At 42.4% G+C, this 16,716-nt stretch overlaps 1 protein-coding gene across 1 annotated transcript; it reads left to right on the top strand.

Annotated features, from left to right (window-relative positions):
• Window positions 1-2,736: 2,736 nt before the first annotated feature.
• Window positions 2,737-4,875, top strand: RPLP1 (ribosomal protein lateral stalk subunit P1). The gene is made up of 3 exons (XM_079126164.1): window positions 2,737-2,936; window positions 3,652-3,726; window positions 4,635-4,875. Exons 1-3 carry the CDS (start codon window positions 2,865-2,867, stop codon window positions 4,830-4,832), a joined length of 345 nt encoding a protein of 114 aa, XP_078982290.1. The 5' UTR covers window positions 2,737-2,864; the 3' UTR covers window positions 4,833-4,875.
• The last annotated feature ends 11,841 nt before the right edge of the window (window positions 4,876-16,716 follow it).

Here is a 16,716-nt window from a genome sequence, read left to right on the forward strand (position 1 = left end):
GCATTAATTTCCAAGATATACAAATAACTCAAAAAGCTTAATACCAAAAAAACTAATAACCCAATCAACAAATGGGCTAAGGAATTGAACAGGCATATCACAAAAGAAGAAATATGAATGGTCAACAAATATATGAAAAAATGTTCAACATCTCTAGTAATTATAGAGAAATGCAAATTAAAATACTCTGAGATTCCCTCTCCAGTCAGAATGGCAATTATCAAGAATATAAGTTAAAAAAGGAATATGAGTAACAGTAAATGCTGGGGAGGATGGGGGGAGAAAGGTATGCTCATAATTGCTAGTGGGACTGAAAATTCTGGAAAGCAGTATGAAGACTCCTCAGAAAACTTGGAATGGAACCATCATTTGACCCAGTTTATCCCACTCCTTAGTATATATCCAAAGGAATTAAAATCAGCATAGTACAGTGATGCAGTCACATGAGTTTATAGTAGTTCAACTCACAGTAGTTAAGCTATGGAACCAATTGCAGGTTCTTCAACAGATGAATGGATAAAGAAAATGTAGTATATGTACACAATGAAATATTACTCAAGCATAAGGAAGAATGAAATTTGGCATTTGCCAATAAATAGATGAACTGGAGACTATCATGCTAAATGAAATAAGCCAATCCCTAAAGGCCAAGGGCTGAATGTTCTAATATGTGGATGCTAACACACAATAAGGAGGGAGAGAGGGAAAAATGGAAGTTAATTGGATTAGACAGGGAAATGAAGGGAAGGGAAAGAATGGGAATAGGAAAGACAGTAGAAAGAATCAGATAAAACTTTCCTATGTTCATATATGAGTACACCACAGTGAAACTCCACATCGTGTCCAACCACAAGCATGGGATTCTAATTAGAATTAGTTATACTCCATGTGTGTATAATAGGTCAAAATATACTGTCATGCATATCTAAAAAAAATTTTAAAGAAAGAAATTTAAAAGAATTTAAGGCTGGGTGTGGTAGAGTACACTTGTAATCCTAGTGCTCAGGAGGCTCAGGCAGGAGAGGACTGCAAGTTTAAGGCCATCTTCAGCAACTTGGCAAGAGACCCTGACTCAAAAAAAAAAAAAAAAAAATTAACATCAGCTTAAAAATTTTTTTTTTATTTGCAATATTGGGGATGGAACCCCAGAGCTAGGTAAGCTCTACCATTGAACTATATCCTCAGCCCTTTTCAGACTAGGTTTCTCTAAATTGCCCATGGTGGTCTTCAACTTGGCTATCCTGCCTCAGCCTTCTGAGTTGCTGGAATTACAGGTGTGTGCTGTTGTGCCTGACCACCTTGTTCTATTGAAACCCCTAATAAAATTTTGATTGAAATTAATTTGGCAAGAATCATTCACTTTAGCGTCTTATGTGAGAATATAGCGTATTTCTCTAAGTTGTCCTTAAAGATGCATAAAGTTTTATGAGTTTAAAAATAATGATCACCGCTGGGGGTATAGCTCTGTGGTTAAAATGCTTACCTGGCATACAAAAACGAAAAAAAGTCACACGTATCTTGTTAGATTTATTTCTAGAAGCCATGTTGTTTTCATTGTTACTGTGTAAGGTTTTTTTGTTTGTTTTGTTTTTTCTTTTTCCATCCTGGGGGTGAAACCCAGGGTCCTCCACATGTTGGTCAAGCACTCTACCAATGAGCTACACTCTAAGCTAGGGCATATTTAAAAAACAAACAAACAAACAAACAAAACAAATTTATTTATTTATTTATTTATTTATTTACTTATTTATTTATTTTTATGTGGTACTGAGGGTTGAGGGATGAACCCAGTGCCTCATGCATTTGAGGCAAGCGCTCCACCATTCCGACCCAGCCCCAGCCTGAGGCATATTTATATCAATCTTGAATCTAGCAACTTTGCTAATTTACTTAAAAGTTTGAACTGTTTGTCTATGGACTCTCCGAATTTCTGGATGAACAATATTATCAATGAATAATAAGTCTATATCTTTCTAATTTTCATACTTTTTTCTTGTCTTACAGAGATGGCTAAATTTAAACATTAACTGAAATAGAAAGAAGGCATTTTTTTCTTGATTTTGAAAAAGAGTGTTTCAAGAATTTCACTATTAAGTATGATGTTTGTTTAAGGATTTTGGAAGATACCCTTTATCAGGATATGGAAGTTAACTTGTATTCCAGTTTTCTAAGTCTATGTAAATAGTAAATGAAGTTTTATCAAGTGGTTTCTTCAATCTGCAAGAATATATATATATATATATATATATATATATATTCCAGCGTGATTTGTTATTTTTAAGTTTTCTTACGATGAACTATCCTGTTCAGTCGTGATAGCCCACATTTTTATATTCAATTCTGGATTAGGTCTAAGATTTTATTTTGGATCCTTCCTGTATTTACCTAGTTCATCAGAGACTGGGTTAAGTCCCTGGATCTCCCAGAGGTCAGCTAGCTCCTGCCCTGTAGGTAACTGCTGGCTGGCGTAGGCTGGAGACGTAATTAGGTGACTGGCCAAATAGCATCATAGAAATATCGTAGAGCTCCGCCAAGCGAAGGAGAATATGGTACCAACCCGGATGTTACTAGGTGAACTTCCCAACGTATGCGAGCTCTACGCTTTCAGCAAATCAGGAAACCTGCCAGAGCAGTCACTGGGAAACAGGACATGCGGACTCCTCCAAGCGTTCCTGGCCCCGCCTCTTCCGCTCGGCGCGGGTGCCGATTGGTTCGCGTGGCAGTATAAGAGACTGCACGCAAGCGCGCTGCTTTCTTTCCTCAGCTGCCGCCAAGGTGCTCGGTCCTTCCGAGAAGCTAAGGCCGCGTTGGGGTGAGGCCCTCACTTCATCCGGCGACTAGCACCGCGCCCGGCAGTCAGCACCATGGCCTCTGTTTCCGAGCTGGCTTGCATCTACTCTGCCCTCATCCTGCACGATGACGAGGTGACCGTCACGGTGAGTGCGAAGGGGCTGTCTGTTTTTCGCTCTCCTAGCGGTGAGGCCTAATGCTTCCGGCCGGGCCGCGGCCGCCATCACCCGGCAGTGGGCAGGACGACCGGTTCCTAGTTCTCCATGTGGTCAGGCCTGGTGCTTAAGGCCTAGCCATGGCCGCCGACTCTTGCTACAGCGTGGCCGGCGCCGTTCGGGGCAGTCTGTGGCCACGTGCGGACCCCGGAGCGTGCTTGCAGTTGGGCGCATCGGTTTGAGTCCATTAATGGAGCCCTTTTCTGCAGCTCTTGGGCGTTTTGTACCGTACCTGTCTTCCAACGTGCACTCAGATTTCTCCTTTAGATGTGATTATTTTGAAATCCTTTGATCGTAATTGACCTGTGAAGCGAGGAGAAAAGCTCAGGAGCTCTGGTTTATCTCCCTGGTCTCCTGACCCAAAATGTCAGTGACTCGGGCAAGTCCCAGCGTGCGAACTGGGCCATAGGCTCGCCGCGTGGCAAGGAACCGAGTGCACTTTTCTTTGCTCGTGGTAGCCGTAAATAGTATAAAGGAAAGCCTTTTAGCTATAAGCATTCACGAAATACAGATAGAACAACCGAACTGGGTAAACGTGGTTCTGAAGACGAGTTTTGAGTGACTTCAGTTTAACTTGGCAGGATTTTGGAGACTTTACCAGAAGTACCGTGTGCTGTCTGATGGATTGGCATTTTGTTTGTTTCAGGAGGATAAAATCAATGCCCTCATTAAAGCAGCTGGTGTAAATGTTGAACCTTTTTGGCCTGGTTTGTTTGCAAAGGTAAGGTGATGATGACAAATGATTTGGGAAGGCCTAATTTATTAGGTCAGGTGTACATGTCACTGTATCCCCTCTAAGTATCTTCATGTGTTTCTATCTTCAGGAGTTAATGAACATTCCATTTGTTTTTAACTTGATCTTAGACTGGTTTCCCATTCCTTCTGTTCTGAAACTAAAAAATTCTTAACTAGTTCATTCCTTCTCAAGGAGATAAGTATTATTCATGTCATTCCACGCAAATTCTTACAGTATGGTAGTCAGCGTGGGATTTTTGTAGTTCAGTTGCTTTTAATTGACTAATGTGTGTTGGGATAGAAATGACTAATGAATGCAAGGTTCTTGCCCAAGGAACTTGAACTGGCAGGCCTCCATTGTACAGGTTACTTAATATCTGGCAAGTGAAGCTAATAATAGCAACTCTTAGGACTGTGTCCTCCTTGGAGTTTGGAAAGATTGTAAATGTTATAGCTAGGTCAGTAAATTACTTTAAAAGTCCTAAATTTGCTTAGTCTGAAAATTTGAATGCACTGTTAGGGGAGGCATTTGGGAAGAATTCTCATTTGAGTGTTTCATGAAGCTAAATGTTGGAAGAAATTCCAACAAATTATTTTGGGTCATTCGTCTTATTTATAAAGGAAGAAGTTCAATTAACTGTCTTTCTACTTATATACAGCAATGTAAGTACTGTATGAGATTTAAAGTTGAACAGCGTTTATATAGCAGTATGCACTGTTCTGAAAGGTAGATGTTACTGGCAGGCAATGAAAGGAAATGTCTAACATAGGAGAAGGAAAAGTATATTGGGGATTGACTGTTATATTGGAAAGAGGAATTTTTTTTTTTTTTTTTTTGGACTGGATGAGTACTATACAAAAAAAGAGGACTGAGTCTTTACCCATGTGTTGCAGGCCCTGGCCAATGTCAACATTGGGAGCCTCATTTGCAACGTAGGGGCTGGTGGGCCTGCTCCAGCAGCTGGTGCAGCACCAGCAGGAGGTCCTGCTCCCTCCACAGCAGCTGCCCCAGCTGAGGAGAAGAAAGTGGAAGCAAAGAAAGAAGAATCCGAGGAGTCTGATGATGACATGGGCTTTGGTCTTTTTGACTAAATTCTTGTAACATGTTGAATAAAAAAACTGAACTTTGCTGATAGTTTGGAAATCTCTACAAATTTGATCTCACTCCTGTAATGCTAGACTGGCTTTTACCCTTTGCTTTTGTGCCACAGCATGAGCTAGGTTTTTTTTCTGCCATCATCACCAAGTGGGAAATCTACAAGCCTTACACTAAAAAGGCACCTAATATTGCAGCATTGAAAACGAGGTGAGAGAAGGATCAAAGTAGATGCCTCATCCACATTTTCTAAGTAATTCTGTAATTACGGGGTTTGTCCTTAGAAAATAGTGGGTGGATAAGTCCTCAGTTACACAAAGTGGGCAGAAGCAGAATTCAGACTTTTGAAAAGCCAACAAATATGGCCCCCATCCATTAAACAGTAACATGAAATGGAAATTGATTTTTAGAGGTGCTAGGACAGGTTTATAAATGTGAGTATTGTTTGTTCAGAGTGCCTGTTAGTGTCAGGCATAAAATCTTAGACCCATATCTGTTTCAATTTAATAAAGGAGGACATGGGGTCAATGGTAACTAGCAGGATGCCCAGTGCTGATAGCCCTTGTATATAGTGCTGCAACCATTTGGGAATAAAACGGGTATATCTACCACTAGTAATTATCCAAGAGAAATTATATATAGGTATCAGACTGCATACCTGGGAATGTTAGAAGCAGGGTTTTTTACCAGTGGGAAGTTATTTTGAGGGGGTGGTACTAATGATAGACTACCAATGCTAAGATGGTTTGGTAAAATTTTAAACTTGCAATAATTTGTATGACCATGTAATTTTAACAAAATTCATAGTAGCCATCCCTATCTGATAAATAACATGGGATGATAAGCAATTTAGGACCTTAAGTGAAATGGGATTATGTTGGGGAGGAATACAAAGGTGTTATTGTCAATGTATCCTAAAAGGCTAATGAGGACAACTACACCTACGTGTGAAGTGCGAAGTAGAGTGGAATAGGTCAAAACCTAGCTCAGACTCCCAAACTTATTCTGACCCCAGGCCCCTCCATTCCTGCATCAGTGTCCTTTGTAATGGTGACAACAATTCACAGCCGAAGAGGGGGCAACAGTAGGAATTCCTTATACTTAGCAAGTGTCAGGAAGGGGATGGCAGTGAGGAGGCATCTTGAACGGGTTCCAGGGAGCACTGGAAAGGACTGCTTCTAGAGGAGCAGATTATTAAGTGGTAAACTAGGGATGTAAATACCAAACAGTACAATCAAAATACACTCTAGCAAGACTCAAGTGTTTATGTGGCCTCAGTGGGTGGTCTGACTTTTAAAGACCCTTACAGCTAAAAACCTAAAGAATCTGAAAGTCAAATTAGGAGAGCCACATTAAAAATGCTAAACTCATTCGTTTGCTATAAAGTCAACTTTCACCTATTTGTTTTGAGCCTCAAAATTTTCTGAAAAATGGGAATAGCTACTTCATATTGAGAATAACCAGAGGTAAGTCAACATGTCCATTGGTGCTTGCTGGCACACAGATGTTATGTCCAGGGCTGGGGATATAGCTCAGTTGGTAGAGTGCTTGCCTCGCATGCACAAGCCCTGGGTTCAATCCCCAACACCCCCGCAAAAAAAACAAAAAAACAAAAAGTGTTATGTCCATTGTGCATGTCATACAAGAAGCATAGCTGGCATCCAGGGTCTTCAGGTCCTGTAGGCTCAAATCTTGTGCTTCTCAACCTTTCCCCATCCCATCCTTTCCAATCAGGAAAGTTTGGTTTCATTATTTCACACTCCTGATTGTTCACCAAGCATACACCTTGCTTATCCCTCACTCCCACCATAGTACTGAGGATGGACCCCTGGGGAGGCTTTACCACTGAGCTACATCCCCAGCCCCTTTTATTTTATTTAGAGATAGGATCTTGCTGAGTTGCCAAGGCTTGTTCTAGGCATCCTGATGACAGGTATATGCCACTGTATCAAAAAAATTTTTTCCCTTCCTGCAGTGCTGTGGTCAAGTACAGGGCCTTGTTCATGCTAGGCAAGAGCTCTACCACTGAAATACATCCTTAGCCACTTTTAAGTAGTTCATTATTCTCAATTGTGTTAACATTTCTCTTGTCCACAACTAGAAAAATACCTGGGTCCCACAGCTGGCCCTGTATGTCAGCAAGAAGCCAGTCTCAGACAAAGGCTTGTGTTCTAGAGAATTGTCTTCACAAACCACAACAAAAATATATTGTCACTAATTAAAACAAAGTTTTTCTAAAGGGAACATTTGATAAATGTACAAAATGGATATAGCATGTTTATTTGTAGAAAACAATTTAATAGAAAATTGAATGCAATAATTGAGGGCTGGTTAGTTAAATACAATTATATATTATGTATGGTGGAAAAATATATATTGTCATTGAATGTGTTGCACAATGGAGTAAGTAAACAACAAATCCAAAGTGCCTACGAACTTGACTCCATTGTTTCTTCACCCGTGAAAATGACTTGGAGAACCACCTTTGAAATTTTAAAACTACCTTTTGGAAATGATAAGCATTAATTAAAGGAACTAAAAATAATGCATCATGGTGCACACCTGTAATCTCAGTGGCTCGGGAGGCACAAAAGTGGCGCAAAAGTGAGGCGCTAAGCAGCTCAGTGAGACCTTGTCTCTAAATACAAAATAGGGCTAGGGATGTGGCTCGCTGGTCAAGTGCCCTTGAGTTTAATCCCTTGTAATTCCACCCCACTCCAATGCAGCAAAACAAATTGATATATTTCTACATATTCAAATAAGATGTGTCCTTCGCTGTAATTTTGAATGAGTGCATATAGTAGAAAAGTTTTTAAACATAGAGTGCTTCACAAATTTGCATGTCATCCTTGCAAAGGGGCCATGCTAATCTCTTATGGTTCCAGTTTTGTATGTACTGCCCTAGCGAGCATGCGTACAGTAAAATTCTGATCCAAATGATTTGACTTGGTTTAACACTTTGTAGTTTAGAAATAATTTTTATTATGTGTTCTCCCATTCTGAGCTTTACCGTGTCAGGAGAACTTATTTAGCCCTGTTTTTATGTTAAGAAACATGCTGAGTGGTTGGGGGTCTACTGGGTTCATAGAGTTAGTGCAGGGTAAAGTTGGGTATGATACCTCATTGTCTCAATCCAGCATATCTTCTACCCTGACAAGGTGTCCCCACTACACATGATTTTGTAAGATTCATTGACCAGCCTTGATTTTTCTGTTACTACCCATGTCATTTCTCTCTCATCTCTGGCTTTGCAACTAAACCTGGATAATTCAGCCTTGAGATCATGGGCTGCTTTAAAGAGAACATTGATATTTTTAGTTCTTTTGTAATGGCAAGATGTCCCTCAAGGTCAGATCATAGACACTGTACAGCATGCATGTTCAAGTCTTGAACTGTTTAAGTCAGATCACTAGTCTTCTGGAACACTTAAATCAGAATGCAGGGCCAGGGACATGTTTTCACAGAATTGCTCCAATAATTATGGGCTTCCAAGCCCATCCCTACTCAATTTCACTTGAAGCTTCTATACTTCAGGGTTATAATGTTCAATTAAAGTAAGAAATGTGTCTTTTCATCCTTCAGATCTTTGTAGTGGGCTATCCTGCCTCTGATATTGTCTACCTACCCCAGTTAATACTACTACTTCAGACCTGAGGAAGCCCACACCAGGATAGATTAAATTTCTTGCTTTAAACTCTATTACAGCTTCTTAAAACATATGTAATTATACTTTGGTGGTTGAGCATCTTTCTCTTACTTCATACCACATGCTCTGGGGATATGGGCTGTGTGCTTTGCTCACCTGTATCTCCAATACTTACGCCAATGCCCAGCTCATTGTTGACCTTAAATGTATATTTATTGCAGAGTGAAGCTCTTATTTAAAATGTGAGGAAATAAGGGCCCTGATAGGAGGAACTTGCTTAGCAAGTTAACAGCCAGAACGGGAATTCAAGTCTCCAGACCAGCAAATGATCTTTTCACTGTATCAGGCCTGCCCCTCATCACAAGCCTCATTCATTTGAATTCTCAGAAAGCACCTAACAGGGTGCCAGGTCCAGTATGGGTAATTAGACTCTAATGTGGAAAGTCACTCCCAGATGGGGTTGGAAGGCTGAGATGCTGGCACTAGGTCTGAACTTAACACATTCCTTTATCTCCAAGCCAGCAATTTGGTTCAGCTACTGTACTGGGAGATCTTAGAAGCCCAGAGCTTACTGGGCCTCAGGAAAGATTCCTGGGGATGCCCAAGCCAGGCTTTTGAGGTGAACGGGGAATTCTATCCGGTTCGAAGCATGGCATCAGGGGGCCAGCAAACTTAAGGAAATTGGGTCCCATACTCACAGTGACCTATCACCTCTCCCTTTACGTCCACATTGCCCAGGATGAGGGAAAAGATGGAGAAAGGCTACACCCAGGGGCTTGGCGACCAGATGTGGCATTCCCATCTTTCCAAAGAACCACAAGCTTGCCTGCTCCTGGTCTACCTGAGTACCAAGGGCCTGTGACTGCGTTCATGCTTTTATAGTTGCTGGCCAATGAACGTATGCACTGCAAGGAAGGGGCGGGGCGGGAGGTGGGGCTAGAAGCCCAATGTGTCCGAAGGAAGCTTAATTGAACTGAGGCCTATGAACCACTAGGGGCCGTGTAAGGGTTCTCGGGCTTTTGCATATGCCCATTGTTAGTTCTGGAAGTAGTAGCTTTCTAAGTCTAGTTTTGTAGTAGTAGTGTAGTTTCTGGTGCTGATCTTCAAATATTGAAGGAGGATTTAACAGTTGCATACCAGGCCATGTTGAACTGGGGAAATGGGCTGTTGGTTTAAGTATAAATTACTTTTTAAAGAGGATAATTTGATCTTCTTTCAATATTAACTTCCACCCAGGACTTTAATTATGGGAATTCATCCTGTTAGTATATGTATAATTTCACTGACGCATTGTTGTAACAAAAAAAAGTGCATGATAGGTGAGTAAATGTTGATGCCTTTGTGTAGTTATTTACAGGGATGCTGCTGTGGAAAGATAACCAGGAGAGCCAGTGAAATGCAAAAGACAAGTTGTTACAGTATGCTTAATACAGTTCTATCTTCGTAAGAAAAAACAACAACAAAAAGATTCAAATGCATGAGTTTGTAGTAGAAAGATTTCTGGGAGGATTCAAAAATAGTTAACAGTGATTATCTCTGAAGACAGGTTAAACAGAATGGGAGAAATATTTTTAACTTTCAATTTATCTTTCTGTTCTGCTTAAATTTTCCAAAAACAATAAAGCTGCATTGCTTATATATTAAACGGAATTTTAATATTTTAAAAAATCAGAGAGGGTTTCATGGAAGAAAACTTCTAGGAACTTCTAGAGGGAAGAACGTGATTGATTTTGAGACAGTTTTAACTCAAAATAAGAAAAACAAGAAAAATATTTGTCTGGCATTAGGCTGAGACTGAGATAGGGAAGATAATGCTTTGAGATGAAGTGTAGACTACATACCTGTGTCCATCTCTTTTTCTGTTGCTATGACAAAATACCTGATGCTATTTAATATTGAAAAAAGAGGTTTGCTTAGCTCACAGTTTTGGAGCGTGGAAGTTCAAGATTGGGTGGCCCCATCTGTTCCGCTCTGGTGAGGGCCTTCTGGTTACATCACAACACTATGGCTTGGATGATGGCATGTGAGAGGGGCAAGCAGTGCATGTGGAAGAGAGGATCAAGGGGAAGTACCAGGCCACCTTATTAGAATCCATTTTCTTGGGAACTAATCCAGTCCTACAAGATCTTCAAGGGTGGTGTCCAGTGATCCAATTACCTTCTGCTAGTGTAATCTCCTCAAAGGAGGACAGTAAAACTCCATGTCCCTGAATGCCTCCTTTGTGTTCCTAAAAGCCTAACCATGTTAAGGGAAAATGAGGGCCCTGGGCTGAAAAGTCCAGATACACATTGTTTTGAAGGACACTGGCCCTCTCTCATATACACTGCAGCCAGAGCGGGTTAGTGTTACCTGTAGATAGCTCCATTCTTGCATGTACACCAGGACAATTGCTCCTGTGAAAGTATGATTGTTACTTGTCCTTCTGGCTGCCACTAGACAAAGTGCCATGAGGTTTGGAGGCACTGCTTGGGGAGGTGCCGTAAGGGACAGAGGTACTCTCTTTGTCCTGTCACCACTGAATTCTTCTTGGAGCAGCCGCTGATCTCTTATAAGCTTTCCCCAATAAATCGTGTTTTGCATGTCATCTCTGGACATATTCTTTGGCCTTTCAGCAATTTGCTCCCCTTCCCTATCAAAACTGGACTGTGGATGTGACAGCTCACCTACTTAGAGATTCTACCTGCTCACCATGGCCACACTGAAGACCAAGCCCGCAGGACTTGAACCATATGGGGGATAAACCATATTCAAACCTTAGCAATATCTCTTCTGGCTATGAGATCCTATAGATCTTTTGGAATGTGGAGTTAAATGTTCTGATGTCAGACTACCTGGGTTGACTCAAGTCCCACAACCACCAAATAGGGCTTTGTGGATTTTCATGGATCCTCTCTCTGCCTCAGGTTTGTCCTATGCATGGTGAGATAATAATGGCACCTAACAGCTCTGGTAGGATTAAATGAGATGGTACATGTAAAGTGCTTGCTTTTGGCTTTATTTTTTTTTGGCAGTATTGGGGACTGAATTGGGGATGCACTACCATTGGACTACCTCCCACCAAGCCCTTTTAATTTTTAAATTTTGAGATTGGGTCTGCATTGCTGAGGCTGACCTCAAAATTGCCATTCTTCTGCCTCAGCCTCCTCAGTGGCTGGGATTTAGGCTTGTGCCACCGTGCCCAGCACTTACACAGTTCTTGTTCAGAAAGTGTTATAGCCAGGTGGTGTGTGCCTGTAGTCTCAGCTGCTCAAGACGCTGAAGCATGAGAAGCACAAGTTCAAGACCAGCATGGGCAACACAGTGAGGCCCTGACTTGAATTTTTTGGAATTTCCTTTTTGTTTGTTTGTTTTATGAGATAGGGTCTCTTTGTGTTGCTCAGGCTGGTCTTGAGTTCCTGGGCTCAGCCTCCTGAGTAGTGAGGACTATAGGGGTGCACTGCCATGCCTGGCAGGACAAAACAGCAACAAAAAAGTTAGTATTTCTTTGCTCTCTCATGTGATAGATGGAAGTTTTAGAAATTAAAAAGGGAATCAGAGAAGTAATTCCCATTATTGGAGGTACTGTTTTATTTTTACACCTTTTAAATATTTATGAGGAAGGTCAAATATTGGGATTTCAGGATTAATGAAATGAGTAGATTGGCAGAAATACATATGTGCTGGACTGCTTTGCTTACAGAAGGAATTTGTCTTCCAGTTGTTGGCTCAGTTCTGCCCCATAGTGGCCAGTCACAGGAATGGCTGCTCGGGTTGTCCTCTTTACAGCAGAGTGCACCTTGGCTGAGGTGTGAGTTGTGCAATCAGGACTGGGCGGCTGTGTGGTCATGGAGTGAGTGTGTGAGCCACACCTTAGGGAGGAGAGGCATGTTTGCATGCCCATCTGTGACCCAGACAAGAGGAAACCAAGTGCACTTTAACATGGTCTTGCTTCCCTTGGCATTTACTTAGCACACACTTGACTTCTTCTCTTAATACATTCAAGTTCCTTTCTTGTCTGAAAACAAAGGATGTCACTAAGCCATTGTGTGATCTGGAGCGCCCTTGGCTTTCCTCCAAGGTTGTTGGAAAAAGGTTGCCTGCCGCATAAATACTTTTGCTGCAAAACTTTGTGGAGGCTGTTGTGTCCCCTAAACAAGGTCTCATGTGGAAAATTCTTGTAAAATTGAGGCCCAGGGGAAGTCTGTGTCCTCTGGGGAATTGTTATTCATCCTCCTTTGTGATAACAAGAGCTCTGCAGCTTGTTGCATGCTCCTCTCTGCTTCAGCTGCTGAGAAATTCAGCACTGGATATGTTGCCTGATCCAGGCATTTAAACTGACCCCAATGGATGTATCTGCCTCAACCTCCCTGACTTGGTACTGATTTAAAAAAAAAAAAAATTCTGGGGCTCTTTTATTGATTTTACTGCATATTTGTACTGTGATCTATGTTCTCAAATCCTTTCCAGAAATCAAATCCTTTTCATAAATTAAATTAAAAGTAGAATATTTGAAGGATTTTTTGTGTGTGTGGCAAAAGTTATTTGAGATGATTTTAAGTCAGTGGTTGTACCCCAGTTATTTTTGAGCTAACAAGTTTATGGGCCAACGATTTCAGACCATAATGCTTCTTTACTTGGGAAAATGAGAAGCTCATGTAAATAAGGCCATTAAGGAAGCTGTGGGGTGTGTTAAAAGGTCAGAACCTATTAAGGCTTGTTTCCTTATCTGCCACCACCAAGGATAATAGTGGATCAGCATGAACACTTAGAGACAAAAAGTTGTTGACCTATTGGAAACAAAAATATTTTCTTTATGCTTGCATTTTGGACATGCCATAATTAGAACTTCGTTTCCTTGTACTCTTCTTTAAATACAAAAGTTGCCCTGGGGAGATCAAGACATCAGTTTCTGAAAACCTCAAAGCAAAGAATATGATCGCAGGTCCTGCTTTCTGCTGATTCTTTCAGAGTCTGGGTTTTTGCCTGCTTAAGAGAAGTGGCTCCTGGGGAGGGCAGAAGCTATGGGGAAGAGAGGCCTGGCTCTGCTTCAGTGAGTGTGTGACATTAGACAGAGCTCGGGCCCTGTCTGGCCCCTGGTCTCCTCACCTTGGCATGAAGGGCTCTCAAGGACGCTCTGGCTCATGCGTGGCCAATCCTGGCTTCCCTCTCTGCGTCCTGTGCCAGTGGAGTCACCTTCCAGCCTGCGGGGCTGCCTCAGCTCCTTGCTCTGTTTACTCTCAAGTAAAGCCTTTCTTCTGTTTACTCAGCAAAGATTCTTTTAAGACAGGCTAAGCACACGGTTTACTCTGCTAACAAGCCTTGGCATTTATGGTGAGACCTGTGTTGACTTATTCTTGAGCCTCCATTGACATTCACTGGGAAACGTTAACACAAACACAAGGAGACATCCTCAGAGCTCGGGGCCTGACACTGCGCTGGGGATGGGACTCTGGCAAGGGCCTTCTGTTTTGGTTAGAATCAACTGAGAGTTAAAAATAACAATAATATCTGCAACAGGAGAGAATCTAACAATCCCCTTTTAGTTTTTGGACTCAGTAACTGAACACTTTTTCTGAAGGTCTCTAGAACGTTCCCTGTGTTAAATCTGGACAAGACCATGTCTGTGTCAGGCACCTGATGAAGCTTCTTCCTTGTGCATGGTCCTGTGACATTTGGAGACTGTGGTACAGTCTCATGGTACCGTGGGTTGTGGGTTCATGTACAACTTGGCCCTACGTGGCTGTGTGATTTTGGGACAGTTTCTTCCTCACTCTGGCTTTCAGTTTCTTATCCATGCGGTGAGGGGACGTCATCTGCATGCTTATCCCCTCAGCTAGACCAAGGCTCAGGACCAAGGCTGGGGCCTGAGCCCAGGTCTGCCGAGTGCTCCTTCGAGAATATTTGTTGAAAATGAGTAAGCCACATCCCCAACTCCAGTCTTACTCTGACATCTCATGCCTGAAGCCTCCCTAAAGGCAGGTTCTGCCTTGAGTCATCATCAGACAAGATCTGCTAATGGGGTCATTGTAGAGACCTCAGGCCCCAGTGTCAGGCTCAGCTGCAGCAGTGCTCAGTGGCTTCACCTGCCTTGCTTGGCGCCTCCTCCTCCTCCCCATCCCAGTGGTGCTTGTAAAGGAAGCATCTTTTCAGGTGAGGGGACTGTATATTTGGTTTGTCTTTGTTGCCTGGAAACTGTTGACATCGGAGACATTCTGTTGCCTTCCTGGGTAATGAAAAATTGATTACTTTTTCTCTGTCAACAGCATGCAGACCGTTCACCTTGGCTGGATGGGTGGGAAGTACTTGCTCCTGGCCCTGCAGCTGTTTACTTTTTTTCAGGCAGTTGGGCTTGCTTTAAGTAGAGGCAGGAGGGGCCCAGAGACATTGGGGCAGGGGCAGCTGGTCTGGGCTCCTGCTCTTTCCACTTCCCTCTAGGCTCCTCCAGGTCCAGCAAATGCCTTCATTTGCAGCCAGTCTGCAGCTTCTCTCCTCACCACAGCGTCCTTGCTGGCTGCCCTTCCCAGAAGTTTCCCCTGGTCTCTCCATCCCTGGATTTCTTCTTGTCCCTGATGCAGCCCTGGGGACAGCCTGCAATGCCCAATTCCAGCATTTCCGTTGGCTCTGCTCTACCTCCATCCTTTTTTTGGTTTGCACTAGCCTGGCTGCCCCTACCAGAGGGCAGCAATGGATCTTCCCAGAGAAGCACAGCCTGATAGGTTTAGAAGGGACCTCAGAGCAGACAACCTTGTTTTTTACATTTGTGGAAGAGGTAGCTCAGAGGAGGTGAAATGGCCATGGTCACATGGGAAGTGGTGACCAAGCTTGACCTCCCGACTCCCAATCAGTGGTCATGAAATTTGTCAGTTTGGTACATCCCTGGAAGCCCCCATGGCCTATGCCTCAACTACTCGGGAGACTGAGACAGGAGCATCACTTGCACCCAGGAGTATGAGACCAGCCTGGGCAACACAGCAAGACTCCATTTTTAAAAGAACAACAAAAACCCTGCAAGGAGGGTACAGTTGTTAGAATCAGTGAGCCTCCATTGATAACTGAAGTCCATGCTTCATATTAGAGTTTGTTCTTGGTGTTGTACATTCTATGAATTTGGAAAATGTACAATGACATGTACCCACTCTTTTTTAAAATTTTGATTCATTGTACACAAATGGGGAACGATTTTCATTTCTCTGATTGTACACAAGTAGAGTCACACCATTTGTGTGATCATATATGTACATAGGGTAATGGTGTCTGTCTATAGCAGCATACAGAGTAGTGTCACGGCCCTAAAACTTCCCTATGCTCCATCCTTTCATTCCTTCTTCCCAGCCCCACTATTTTTTTTGTCTCTCTAGTTTTTTTTTTAATTATTAATTCAATATAAGATAAGTATGCTGAGAAAATAGAGAACTTTATTTTTTGAGACAGGGTCTTGCTAAGTTGCTGAGGCTGGCCTCCAACCTGTGATCCTTCTGCCTCAGCCTCCTGAGTTGCTGAGATGACAGGTGTGCACCACCACACCTGGTTCTGTCTCCAAAGTTTTAGAATGTCATACAGTTGGAATCATTTGTTGCCTTTCCAGATTGGCTTCTCTCACTTAGTAATATGCATTTAATGTTCCCCCATGTCTTTTCATGGTTTGATAGCTCATTTCTTTTTAGTACCAAATAGAAATCCCATTGTTTGGATGTTCCACCGTTTATCCATTCATTCACTGAAGGACATCTTGGTTGCTTCTAAGTTTTGACAATTATTAGTAAAGCTGCTATAAACATCTGTGTGCAGGTTGTATGTATGTAAATTTTCATCTCCTTTGGGTAAATTTCAAGAAGCGTGATGTATAGAATTATAAAAGTTGGGAAACATTACAAGAAATTCTAAATTTCTGGCTGCTAGTTAAATATCATGGGGCTGGGCATGATGGCTCATGCCTGTAGTCTCAGCTCCTTGGGAGGCTGAAGCAGGAGGATTGATTGAGCCCACAACTTCAAGGCCAGCCTGGAAAACACAGTGAGACCCCATCTTTAAATAAAAGCAAACAAACAAATAAATCACAGGATTGGATGGCGTGTTCCTGTTAAGTTGGCTGTGGCCACTCTCCGCTGGGCACATCCTGCTTCTCTAATGCCCCACAGCCTCTGCTTCCCTTGAACTCCACACAGCTGCATCCTCAGTCATGCCTGGTCTATCTGGCTGTTTGAGTTGGCATCCTCTGGAGGAGAGGACACAGCAGTGGACCCTGGTGGTCCTGG

The sequence above is a fragment of the Sciurus vulgaris genome (assembly GCF_902686455.1).
Source record: "Sciurus vulgaris genome assembly, chromosome: 2".
Classification (NCBI taxonomy): Eukaryota; Metazoa; Chordata; class Mammalia; order Rodentia; family Sciuridae; genus Sciurus; species Sciurus vulgaris.

Excerpts from the sequence above, each read along its gene's own strand:
- RPLP1 (XM_079126164.1), top strand. The coding sequence starts at position 2,865 with ATGGCCTCTGTTTCCGAGCTGGCTTGCATCTACTCTGCCCTCATCCTG. Across the intron at positions 2,937-3,651 it reads ATGACGAGGTGACCGTCACG|GAGGATAAAATCAATGCCCT; the intron begins GTGAGTGCGAAG and ends TGTTTGTTTCAG. Across the intron at positions 3,727-4,634 it reads GGCCTGGTTTGTTTGCAAAG|GCCCTGGCCAATGTCAACAT; the intron begins GTAAGGTGATGA and ends CATGTGTTGCAG.